Consider the following 13,654-nt stretch of genomic DNA (forward strand, 5'->3'; position numbering starts at 1 on the left):
AAGGAGTTGAATATGGAGGGCAAAGCTGGCCCTTTCTCAAGACCACATAGTAAGCTTCCTTATACCTGTTCAAGCCACTTATTATTTATTTATTTATTTATTTATTTATTTATTTATACCCTGCTCATCTGGCTGGGCTTCCCCTGCCACATTAAAATACATCAAGTATCACAGATTAAAAACTTCCCTAAACAGGGCTGCCTTTAGGTATTTTCTAAATGTCAGGTAGTTGTTTATCTCTCTGACCTCTGATGGGAGGGTGTTCCACAGGGCGGGTGCCACTACTGAGAAGGCCCTCTGCCTGGTTCCCTGTAACTTTGCTTCTCGCAATGAGGGAACCGCCAGAAGGCCCTCGGCGCTGGACCTCAGTGTCCGGGCAGAACGATGGGGGTGGAGACGCTCCTTCAGGTATACTGGACCGAGGTCGGTTTAACACTTGTTGATTTAACCCAGTGTTGTCTACTCTGAACTGGTAATAGCTTTCTAAGGGTTCAGGCCAAGGTCTTTCCTCCCACCTGATACCTGATCCTTTTAACCGGAAACACCAGGACTGAACTGGGAACTTCTGCAAGCAAAGCAAGTGGTCTACCCGTATGAAATGCAAATTCCATACTCCCTGTGCAGCTTTTCTTTCAATGTAAACCTTCTTCTCACCTCATTATGGGTTTCTTCCACTCGCTTTATGTCATCGGCATCCAGAGATTTCAAAGTCGGACAGCTCAAATGAGTATCGGTGCACAAGTTCTGAAGTGCTGCATTGCACTGGTCTAAAATATAAGGCAGGGTCCCTTGCGAGCACTGTTAGAAATCATGAATGCAGAAAGAAAAATTAGCCCCAAATGGAGTCAAACAAGCAAAAAAGAGATTCCGAAACCAACTCCAGTCACTTAAGAGACTGGTACTATATTAAAATATAGGTATGCACCAATAGCATCAGTAGCTGCCCTGATTTCAATTGCTGCTGTTGTTATTATTATTATTACTACTACTATTTTGTAAGTCACTTGTTACCCAAACGTATCCAAGTGACTTAAAGGTAAAGGGGCCCCTGACCATCAGGTCCAGTCGTGTCCGACTCTGGGGTTGCGGCGCTCATCTCACTCTATAGGCCGAGGGAGCCGGCGTTTGTCCGCAGACAGCTTCCGGGTCATGTGGCCAGCATGACAAAGCTGCTTCTGGCAAACCAGAGCAGCGCACGGAAATGCCGTTTACCTTCCCGCCAGAGCGGTTCCTATTTATCTACTTGCACTTTTATGTGCTTTCGAACTGCTAGGTTGGCAGGAGCTGGGACCGAGCAACGGGAGCTCACCCCATCGCAGGGATTCGAACCACCGACCTTCTGATCAGCAAGCCCTAGACTCTGTGGTTTAACCCACAGCGCCACCTGGGTCCCTCTGTCCAAGTGACTTACAAGATATTTAAAACATAAATATAAGTACATTATACCATAAAGATATCAAAACAACTGTACAGTCCCAGGAAGCTTTGGCAGCACACTAGTAACAAAACAACATTAGCTTAGTCTGTCAGAAAACCCTTGGGGGAAAAACAATGGTCTTTGCTGACAACCAAGGCGCCAGGTGGATATCACTGGGGAGAGCATCGCACAAATCAGGAGCCACAAATAAAAAGGCCCTACTCTCTTGTCTTCACACTCCAAGCCTCAACTGTGAGGGAGAACCTGGAGAAGGGCTAAAGGTCTAGGTAGTAATAGTACTAGCACTAGTAGTACCTGATAATAATGTTTAATAATAATAATAATAATGTTTAAGAATTCCTCAATGGCTGTATGGCCCACTAAGATCAGAATATGAGCAAAATAAATGAGTATAATGTGATGTATTTAGCATTGGGATCTACCACTTCAGGCTCTTGTTGAGGTTTCTAACATATACCCCCTGCAGACACAGAGTTGTCAGGGTAGACCTTCCTTCCTGGCATGCAGGTTTTGTTCATATTCCCCACCCCACCCCCTCCACCACACTGCATTTTGATCCCCTGCCTGCACTAGGTAACAGTATAGCCCAGCAACAACAAAAATGCTGCAACTGAAATTCAAGGTAAATAATCCATGCTGCTAGCTCAGTTCTAAGAACTGTTGCAACAACAAAGAAAAGCTTAAGATCAAAAACACGTAGCAACATCTTTGGCATCGGAGACAGATATGCTTGCACAGGTAATTACGGGTAGAGAGCTGGATTGCCTCAGTGTTTATGATTGAAAGTGGGCAGTTGTTTTAACAATTATCTAAAACCCTCTCTCTATTTCCCTCTCGCTCGCTTTTGTTTTATTTGTTTTTTTAAAGTTTTCATTTATTTTCTCCAAGGAGCTCAAGGTGACACACGTGGTTTCCCACCCTCTCATTTAATCTCCACAACAACCCTGTGAGGTAGGTTAGGCTGAGAGTTTAGGCAAGATCAGGGGTATGAACCCTGATCTACCAGATCCTAGTCCGACACTCTAACAAGTACACCACACAGACTGATGTATGCAAAGTACTCTGAAGCCTCCTTACGATCATGAACATAACAGCATAAGAAGAACTTGCCGGATCAGGCGAATGGCCAGCCAGATGGCTGTGGGAAACCAGTGAGCAGAACTTGAGCACAAGAGCACTTTCCCCTTATGCTTTCTCCAGCAACTGATATTCAGAAGCATTACTGCTTCCAACTGTGGAGGCAGAGCATAATCTTGATAGCAAAGGACACTCGCCTGCAAGGAAGCTCTTTAGCTCATTCTGCCAAGTGTGCTTAGAAACACCTTTCAGGCAAGACTTTTCTCTAAAAACCTGGATAAAGGCTGCAAGAAAGGGTACACCAGCCTTCTCCAACCTGTTGCCCTCCAGATGTTCTGGACTACAATTCCAATCATCCTTCACCATAGGCCATGGTGGCTGGGGGAATGACGGAAGTTGGAAGAAGACCCAAACCCCCGGAAAGGGGGATTGGGGAACCCCATTTGGGAAGGGTAGGGTAGGTAATACCGAGCCCAGTAAAAATAAAACTAGCTTTATCTCTCACTCTGTCTCTCTCAGAGTAGGGTCCCATCTGCACTATATATTTAACCACTTTAAGCAATCATACCATAGCTTCCCCCACAGAATCCTGGGAACTGTAGTTTGTTAAAGGTGCTGAGAGCTGTTAGGAGACTCCCGATTTCCCTCACCAAGCTACCATTCCTAGTGGATAAACAATCAATCTCTCTTCCCAGGGACTTCAAGGACTCCGTACAGTGCAAAAGAGGGCCTAAACCTACACTCCAGGGTTGGCTCAAATACTACAGTGAGCTTCTTGGAGTAGCAGTGAAACTAATTTAAACATGGAATAAAGTAATTGATGGAAGTTAGATCTATCAATGGTTTTGAGCCACAAGGGACTTCCATAAGGAGCTTACAAACACTGGGTAGGTGAGGGGCCAGGGCAGTCTCACAAGATTGTGTGGGAGGGTTGTTGTCTTCATGCACTGCTTGTGGTCTGGAGGCATCTGGGTGGCCATTGTGGGGGAAACAGGATGCTAGGTTAGCTCGAACTTCGTTCTGATCCAGCAGGGTTCTTCCCATGTTCTTTAATTAATATGCAAACTGGGGTGGGGACCTCAGGTACAAACATGCCTATGGGATCCAAGACTTTGAGGCGGTAGGGGGTTCCTTGCTTAATTCAGGGCCCAGAGGGCACCACCCGTATGCGGGAAACAAGCAGATGAAAAAAGCCACACTGCAGATGAAGAGAATACACATGTATGCATTGGAACATCATCTGCCCCCTTTCACAGGAAAACTCTATTCTGGACTGAAAGAACAAACAAAACATGAAATAGACTTTTCTCTGTGGGAAGGGGGGGGGTGTTCTCACACAATGATGCGTCTACATCAGGATCTTTTTCAGTTAAATATTTATAAGTGCAGCTAAATCCCCAAGAACAGCCCTGAGAAAGGACCCCTTGGTGCTATGATTCTTTGTATTGAAAATTTCCATACTATATAATGTGAGGTTACAGAGGTTTATGAAAACAAAGCAGGGTCTTCTAAAGAGGAAGCTTCTTCTCCTTTTCTTTGTGTGTGTGTGGAAGTTAATGTGCATTTTAATATCAGAATAACAGAGTGTGGGGAGCAGGGTCAGCGAGTTCATTCTTTACTGCAAAGGACAAATAACAAGCCTTTTAAGTGATGTTTAGAACCCTAGACTAATATGGGTATATTACTATGATAATAATACATAATACTATTACACTAATGTGTGTACATTAGATTGCTTATTTTAAGAGTCTTAGCTTGCATGGTTTCTGTAATTATGTTTTATGATGGCTGTACACAAGTCTGTGGGCTGAGTTCAACAAAATAAATGTGAGAGTGGAATGACTTCTGCTTGCGTGGCCAGACTTTTGCCCCACTTGCCCCGCACTTTCCCTGAATTTGCTCTGGAGGGTTGGGGTGGGGGTGGGGGAACCACCAGAATGGATTTAAGGGGCATGCGGGGAAGATGAAAGGGGGCAGTCTCGTTGCAGAAGTCATTCTGCTCGCTCAGAGCATTACTTTGAATACAACTCTGTATCCTACTTTTTCTGTACTGCTTCATCAGGGTGGGCAGAATAGGTCCCACCACAGTCTCGCTGTGCTAATAGCCCTGCACAGGTAACAGGGTGTTCATGTACGTTTCACTGACAATCAACCAACCAACCAGCGTTAACAACAAGAGTGTTCATCTGAGGAACAATCATATCAATGAGTTGTAGATTTTTCTCTGTTTTACTTTATGCTTGTTTTAATGTATGTGTGATTTATTTGTTGTTGTAAGTCACTTTTGAGTTATTTTTGATTTTTTAAAAAAAGCAACGACTAAGTTTAGTAGATATGTAATGACAATGAAAACAAATTCACAGTAAACTCAGTAAACTAGTAGCCACTTCCACCCATTCCCACCCAGCTAAATGGCAAAATTTCCATCCCCTGCCCAACTGCTCCCTTGAAATCCCCTTTCCCACTTATCATAGCAAGGCAATCTCATCCCCCTTTCTTGCCAAACACAAACCTCAAGCATGATTCACTGTGAAAGACACCTCTTTCTCGCTGCTATTTTTGTTGGAACATAAATGGCCATTGGGGTCCTACAAGACTTCAGAATAGGATGAAATGGTTTTTAAAAAACCACTCCACCTGCACCACATCATAGCACCATTTAAAATGCATGCAATGCAAGCTACCCATTTAAAGTAGAATGTAGTTGGGCCCTCAGAAAAGAGCAGCCGAGATCAAACCATTATTGTTCCAGAAAAAAACAAATGATTAAAAACCAAACCCACAAATTCTCTGTTACTCACTTCTGCCACCCTATGAGTAGAACTGAATCTAGGCGGCAAGCCAGCCAGGACACAATGCTGGTGGGTCATGTTGAGATCATCTGTGAATGGAAAATAAGAATTATAGTCAACTGTGGAGATGGGTACACGATATAGCTGCAGCAGAGGAAAGCAAGGTAATGTAGGAGCAATGCAGATGTTGCTGGACTACAACTCCCATCATCCCCTGACCACTGACTGTGCTATCTGGGGCTGACTGGAGTTGGAGTCCAAAAGATTTGGAGGCCACCAGGTTGGCCGTGTGCCCATCTTGAGGGTCTAGAGATGCATATCTCCCCTTTGCTCACTGAAAATGTTCCTGACGTGCTTTTATGATCTCGAAAGCAAACCTTCATGCTCAGAAGTAGTGCAACTCTTTGAGCACCAGTTATCTGGAAGTTGGACAATCATAAGAGGGCTACTGCCTTCATGCCCTGCTTGCTAGCTTCTCAAAGGCATCTACTGATGATGCAGGATGCTGGTCTAGAGGGAGCCTTGCTCTCATTCAGCAGAACTTCCTCTTGTTTGGTTTTAGAGCAGGAAAAAAGCAAACAGCCACTGTAAAGAGTAGATCCATCTGCAGTATACATTTAAAGCAGTATCACACCACCTTAAACAGACGTGGCTTCCCAAAGAATCCTGGGAACTGCAGCTTGTTAAGGGTGCAGAGTTGTTAAAGGACCCGCTATTCCCCCCACAATTCTCTGAGCTACAATTCTCAGAGTGGTTCATCAGTCAGTCCCAAGGAACTCAGGAAGTTGTAGCTCTGTACAAGGAATAGGGAATAGGGAAGTTTCCTAAGACCTTGCAGCAGTCTTAAGCTACAGTTCCCAGGGGTTTTTGTGGGAAGCTAAGAGTTTACAGTGGTATGATACTGTTTTAAGTGTATTGTGCGGATGGGGCCTATGGGGCTCAGTCCTAATAAAGAATCATTTTGTAACCATCAGAAAAAGTATGCATTATGTGTGTGTTTTTGGGGGGAGGGAGAGGTGGGGCTGGAGAACCTTACATAATTAATTAGCAGACAAATGAACAAGATGTAGCAGATTTACCAAACTCGTATGATCAAAGTTTAGCAACAACAAATAACTTTCAGGAGTTCATGGCCTTAGCAAATAGAGATACACAAAGTATGTAGATCAAATGCAGGGGTCAAGTTTCAGAGGCAAATTAACTGGATGAAAATATGAATGAGGCTCACGGTGCATATGGAAGGGTTTTGCTTTTCCATTTTTTTCCATTTAAAGCTGCAAATCTCCAACCACAGACCATTCAGCCAAATCTAGGCTCCCAACTTCTAGTTAATGAAAATAAATTTTTTTTATGCTCCTTGAAATATATAATTTGCTCGGTCCCCTTCCCCCACGAACTCCTCTCCCCCCCCCCCGCCAGAAAAAGAGGCCACTGAATACATCCTCATGCCGTGTTTAAGCCCCATAACCTTCAAGCAACATTTGATCTATAGGAAACAGCTGTGGAGAAGCAAGTCTTCCCTCTTTGAACAAGCCCGAAGTATATTTTGCTCCAGTGTGTTTTGAAGTCACGGTAGGCAAAAATTAGTGACAATTGTAAATCTGCTTGGAAAATCTGGTCATGTCTACCTCTTAAAGATTAGGGGTGGGGGAAGACTTCTATTTAATGCAAAGACCATGACAACCTCAGTTAAGCATGCTGTGGGGCACAGCAGATGGGGCCGCCCCAACTGCCTGCCACGTGCTATGGATTTACTGCATGCCCCCCCCAATACGTCTTGTATCAGACACCCCTTTGATGGAGTACTGGAGGCGGCAAAGTTCAGCCGAAACTCCCTCTACAAGCAAGTGTGTGTGTGTGTGTGTGTGTGTGTGTGTGTGTGTGTGTATTGAGCTAAACTGTTTCTCTTTCACATAGGACATGAAGATCAGATTTCACTTATCGTAAAAAGCTTCTGTCTGGGAAAGGAGAACACCGTTTCCAGATAACCCATCAAAGTCTATTTTTGATATTAAGAGGAAAAGGTGACGATCAATTTTCAATGCAAACTGCACAGTTCAAGGTGTGGCTTAATATTCACCTGAAAAGAGAGGTTGGGGGGGGGGATGGAGACAAGAGCTTAAGAAGCAGGTGTTGAACTAACCTTTAAAATTTCAACTTTAACACCTTCCCCCTTAAAGCACAACAAAGAGTCTTATTATATTCTCCAGCACCAGAGCTCAGAAAGACCTCAGGAATTCTTTTGGAGGGGGAAAAAAGAGAGCAATAAAATACTAAAAATGCACTCACTCTTTCCAGTTCTTTGAAAGAAGTGGGGGTTTCTGGTTGCCCATTTAACTTGTCTTAATACATCATTTATGGCATCTACGATGCAGAAATATTTGAGGAAATAATACTGCTTCCAGAATTAGCAGAGGCTCTAGCAGTAAAGTAGGCACATCCTGAGTTCATGAATTAGGCCAATTAGTGCAATTTCTGTTGCCGAGGGGTGATGTGGAAACATGCCTTTTGCCTTCCAGTTTTGTTTATGTGGGGAGTACGCTGTGGAAGATAGACCCCATTACCTATTCAAAAACTCTGCTTCTTGGGAGGGAACACTTGGTGGAGGTTTCACCATCAGTTTGCCATGTCACAGTCTCCTTGGTCAGATTTTCAAATAATGATTTGTTTACCGGTAAATATCAAAATATCATTGTCAGCACAGGGGTTGCCCTCCCACTAGCTATAGCCAAAGATTTCTGGATGCTTTGTGAGAAGATTGGATGAGTGCAGGGATCATTCACATATTTTCCAAGTTTCATTAATGATGATATTCCTTTTATGTCTTACACCTATTTTTCGTTTACAGTCTGGAACCAGACTGTTCACAGCCCGCAGTGTAAATAAACCAAAAGTTTATTTACGCTGTGGACTATGGTCATTACACAGAACACAGGGAAGCTGCCTTATGCAGAATCAGATTATTGGTTCATCTAGCTCAGTATTGTCTTCACTGACAGGCAGCAACTCTCCAGCGTTTCAAACAGGGATTATATCCTGGCCCAGCCTGGAGATGCCAAGGATTGAACCTCAGGATGATTGGCATGCAAAGCAGCACTGACCTTTCCCAAATACAAAAAGAAGAAAAACCTTATTTAATTCGCAGCAGCAGCAGCAATGTTAGATGTCCCTTCATTAATTGCATTTTTAACCTGCCTTTCTCTCAGAGAGCTCAGGGCACCCGATATGTTTCCCTCCCTTCTAGCTTTGCAGCAATCCTATGAAGTGGAGGTAGCTTAAAGACGTGACTGGTTCAGGGTTACACAAAGAGCATTATGGCTAAGTGGAGATTTGAAGCTGGGTCTCAGCAGCTGTAGACTGACACTCTAACTGCTATACCTCCAGATGCTGCTGGATTACAAATCCCATAATCTCTGACCATTGGCCACGGTGGCTGGGGATAATGTCCAACAATATCTGGAGGGCCACAGGTTCTCCATCACTGCTCTGGGGTGAGCAATAGTAGGTCTTTGAAAGTAGAAGATGGCTAAGTTGTCTGTTCACCCAAAGAATAAAAGCATTTATTTATTTGTTTACTTCCAGTGTAGATACAGAAACCATAAAGTACAATGTACATTGCTGAATCATTAAAAAAACAGATTCAAACTCAAGAACTTTAAAACTCCTAATGAAATAACAGGCTCTAACCCCACACCAGGATGCCTCAAAAGCCCAGTTGGGTAAGTGCCTCTTAAATGGACAACTCCACAGGGAGGATGACTGACACACCATTGGGGTGGGGGGTGGGGAGGGAGGCGTTTCCCAAATGGGGCACTACCACAGAGAAGACCCTATCCTGGATCACCGCACAACAAGTAACACCAATCAGTGTGGCAGCAAGAAGGGTTGAGCTGCTGTGAAGCTTTCAAGGGGCAGGTCAGCAGATTAAAGCTAAAGAGGTTGAATTCCAGAACACAGCTGAGCACTCTCCAGCTCAACTGAATTCTGGATTAGAGCCTCTGTACTTTTACAAAACTGTTTTAATGATTCAAAGGTAGGTGTGTCCTTCAGGCTTACAGGAGGTTAACTTGGGTGTACCAGATTGTAAGCTAGGAGTACAGAGGAAGCTCAAAGCTCATATAGGTGGACTGAGCATTCATATATTTTAGGTTTTTTCTAGCAACGATGTAGTAGCTACTTTCATAAGCTTTTGTTTTTTTAAAAGTAGAGCAACGTTGAACCCCCCCCCAAAAGAACCCTTTGTCAAATATTACAAAAAAGGTTGCAAGTGATTTACAAATACAGAAAGGAACTTGTAACCCCCACCCTATAAATATCCAAACCAGTTGGTCCCTATAAAGTACTGGTCAGAATAAGTGATTTATACACTTGAACTGGCAGAGAATTTAATATGTCTCCATATAAACATGATCAGGATGTTGTTACGGTGTAAAAATAAAATAATATTTTTTAAGCTGTTCTTTATATTGCATTTCCAACACGGCATGAGATGTAGTATATTAAGTTAAATATGTATCAGGGGAAATGAGCCAAGCTCACACCGACCCAAGGTTTGGTTTGATGTGACTGGAGAGAATTTAAGAAGCACAGAATTCTACTACACACATGGGCTGATTCTTGCCAGTACAATCAACATTGAGGCAGGAAAGTGCATTAAGTTAAGTGTGGGGAACCTGTGGAACTCCAGGTGTTGCCAGACTACAACTCCCATCATCCCTGAGCCCCAGCAATGCTGGCTGGTGCTGATGGGAGTTGGAGTTCAACATCCAGAGAAACACAGGTCTCCCACCCTGATTTAAGGGGTTACTGTAGCTCTGTTCAGCAATCACACAAGGGGGATAGCAGAGCCATGCTTCCTGGCCCCGGCCCCACTTCCTCACTGATTCCATCTGTGCACTGAAGTGCAAGAGCCACTCCACACTGGCTCTCATGCATTTATATACAAGCATTGTTTGTACATAACTCCCCTCCACCATGTAATTCAACAAGTGTCCTCCTGTATCTTGCACATTAAAATATTTTTAAACAACAACAACTCTTTTGATATTGTCTCTTTTGGTCATGCAAATAAAAATAATAATGGACTGTGCATATTTTTCTTCTTCCCAATCTCTAGATGTGAAGGCTTACAGTCTACCCCCTTCGCCTCCTATAGTAGTCCTTTTCCTTTTGCTTTTCCCCCCTCCTGCACATATTTTCCTTTCCTCTTTTTTAAAAAAACTGACTATTGGTCTCCTTGTTTTCCTGCCCCTATCAAGGAGGGGTGAGAAAGTGGAAAATAAATAGAAATGGGTACCATGTTTGCTTTTAGATACTACCTAGCATAAAGTAACAGTCTCCCGGGTAAAGGGGTACAGCCAACCCCGGGTTCTTTATGTCCCAAGCAACTTTCAAGCCAACATGCCAGACAGCTGGGTCTCTCCCACTTGGACCCTTCTCCTCAAGAAGATCAGCGACAGGTTCTGAAAAGCAAAAGCAAAACAAATAATTTAACAGACCTGGAAACAATCTCATTTTTTGTTAGGGAAGAAAATCTCTGTTCCCCATCAACATGGTCATTCATGAGAGATCGGAATGGCAAGAAGGTGAAGGACGATTTGACCTCTATGCTTCTAACAGTCTTTCACAACACAATATTCCATGGGCTGCTTTGGTGCCTGCTGTAATGGTGCACCATCGAAAAACAAAGTGGTTTTCCTTCAAAATTATTGCTTATAGCTGCATGCATTTTAAACAGATAAATCAATATGGTTAGATGACAAAAAAAAATTCTGAAACAAACAACAACTATCTTTGTTGCTGTCATTGGATTGGAAAGGGGCTTAGCAAATGATCTCTGCAAAGCCGTGTGGGGAAGGGTCCTAGCTCAGTGGTAGAGCACAAGCTTTGCATGCAGAAAATCCCAAATACAATCTCCAGATAGGACTAGAAAAAGTTTCCAGTGTGACATCCTGGAGAGCCACTAGCTAGTCTATGTAGACAATTCTGGACTAGACTCAGTATAAGGCAGCTTTCTATGTTCTACAAGACATCAAGAAAAACCAACAGCTTTGCCACAAACTCTATAAAACATCAAAATTGGATAAATGTGTCAATTTGTTTGTCCATACAAACAGGTGTCAAGTGCAAGTTTTTCTGCAAGTTTTTATCCTGATCAATTTTCAATTTCCACCCCCACAAAAAAAAAACCACTTTAGGGTGGGAGAACAGATTTATAACTTTCATTATTCCACACACCAACCTGTGGACCAACACTGACCTCCTGGCTTCTCAATATTCAAGCCATCCATCACGTGAGGCTGCAGCAATGTTTATTTAGACTAGGGCTTTACTAGTCAGTCATAAAATATGAAAATGATTTCCCAGCTGATTTGGTACCCAAACACACTCATCTTTCCCCACCCCCTTCTTTTAAGTATGCATGTGGGCCTAATTCTCATAGTTGTTCCTTCCTTCCGGCGACTCTTGATTGTGACATCAATAAAATAAGCAATGGTGGCAAACAGCTTAAAAAGCAACACTGCCAGAATCAATAATAACTTGCTTTCAAGGGCCTTTAATATTTTCTACCTCCCTTTGGGAAGAACTCTTAGCAATATTAGAACAGGGGAGTTTCTGAAAACGGCAGATAAGAGCTTTCAATGCAATCTGACCCAGATAGTGTAAGAAAGAGGTAATTTTTTGAGGGTTAATTTTGTCTGTTAGGTTGCTTTCCACTCATTTGTGCTGTTCACAATATGGCCTCAATAAAATATGGAACTACAATCAGAGACAGCAATTTCAATCAAAGCTTCCTGGGGTGCCCTCATAAATCCAGCACCTTTGGAATGCACTCGTTATAGCATCTCTCTCTCTCTCTCTCTCCCTCTCTCCCCTCTGCAGTTTGATCATTTTCTCCCCTTTTATTGCTTAAGCATAGAGTTCAAATATAGCTCTTGTGCTGCCATTCCCGTTCCTCTCAACTAACGTGACTTATAATTATCACCACCAATTGAAACAGATTACTCCCACTGTGCTATTTTGGAAACAATAGAAGAGCAAGCTGCTACTTGCTTTCAAAACGTCAGTTGCTCCAAAGTGACTGCAACCGGGTAGCGGTGACGATGGTGTGCATGCAAAAGTTCCCATGTTCCATTGCCAGTATCTCCAGATTGGGCTAGGTACTGGATTTGCTTATCTGTGTGTCACCTTGCTCCCAGTCGTGGAACGCAAGATGGTTTAAATGGTGTTTCCAGGAAATTCCCCGTTCCAGCATGGAGATGAATGCAACAGTACATGTACGCCCCTCCAGTAGTGTGCATTCATGATGGTTTGTGCTCAGGATGCTATTGGAGGAGTTACATGCAATCTCCACTTTCAATACTGTTGGTGTCTGCCAAAATTTTGTGGTGGACAAACTGATTTGTTTCCAGTTGGTGCATGTCCCATTACATTCTACTGAAATCCTGTAACTTTTCACACCACAAATGGACGGTGGTAATGGTGTTTATCCCACTTCTGTTGCACTGAAGTGAAAGAATGCCCCCCGTTGACAGCAAAAATGGACTGGAGAACGACTTATAAAGTGGAATAATGGATGGATGGTCCAGTATAAATCCACCACGACAACTGCGTCAATGAAATGCTGCAGAATACACCTGCAAAAAATTACTAGACCTCCAACTTTCTAGCTTATCATAGTGTATCAACCACTTCACTTGGCTCCTCCCCTGCAGCAAGTGGGATAAACAAATCAGGATAAATGAAACAACCCCTTGTGTTATGTGCAAACCAGGGATCTAGTTTCTTACACCTTAAGAAGCCATGATCAGCAAGCCAACAACAAACCATAGCTTCAGGTTGGCTAGTAATCATGGCTTGTTAGGCCATAGAGCAGGCTTCCTCAACCTCAGCCCTCCAGATGTTTTGAGACTACAATTCCCATCATCCCTGACCACTGGTCCTGCTAGCTAGGGATCATGGGAGTTGTAGGCCAAAAACAGCTGGAGGGCCGAGGTTGAGGAAGCCTGCCATAGAGTATCTGTTTTACATGCAGAATTCCTGGTTGAAGGCTGGGAAAGACTGAAAGAGCTGCTGTGCACACGGACCAATGGTCTGACTCAGGCAGCTTCCTATGTTCCTCAGTGGCAATGAAGCACGGTCCCCGGTTCATTATGCCAAGCATTCCTAACTTGTTTATCCTGCTCCCACCAGGGGAGGAGCAAAGTAGGAGTGATCGGATAGTATGCTTGACTAGTGCTCGTGATGCTATTGGGGAGGTCACAAGTAATCTCGTTTTCAATACTGTGCGCCTGCAAAAGTTTTGGGGTGGTGACACTACTTCATCTCCAACCTATGCATATCCTGG

At 43.5% G+C, this 13,654-nt stretch overlaps 1 protein-coding gene across 13 annotated transcripts in view; it reads right to left on the bottom strand.

The window, feature by feature from the left end:
• Window positions 1–13,654, bottom strand: part of FTO (FTO alpha-ketoglutarate dependent dioxygenase) — a 528,974-nt gene that overhangs the window by 461,573 nt on the left and 53,747 nt on the right. For 11 of the 13 annotated variants that reach the window (XM_088671937.1, XM_088671934.1, XM_088671932.1 and 8 more), the window contains 3 exons: window positions 10,626–10,769; window positions 5,317–5,396; window positions 655–798 (listed from right to left, as the gene is read on the bottom strand). In XM_088671937.1, coding sequence (XP_088528063.1) covers window positions 655–798; window positions 5,317–5,396; window positions 10,626–10,769 — 368 coding nt within the window. The remainder of the gene's footprint in view (window positions 1–654; window positions 799–5,316; window positions 5,397–10,625; window positions 10,770–13,654) is intronic. The other 2 variants (XM_088671936.1, XM_035119024.3) reach the window with 1 other exon arrangement.

This window comes from Zootoca vivipara, chromosome 6 (genome assembly GCF_965207765.1).
Source record: "Zootoca vivipara chromosome 6, rZooViv2.hap1.1, whole genome shotgun sequence".
Taxonomy (NCBI): domain Eukaryota; kingdom Metazoa; phylum Chordata; class Lepidosauria; order Squamata; family Lacertidae; genus Zootoca; species Zootoca vivipara.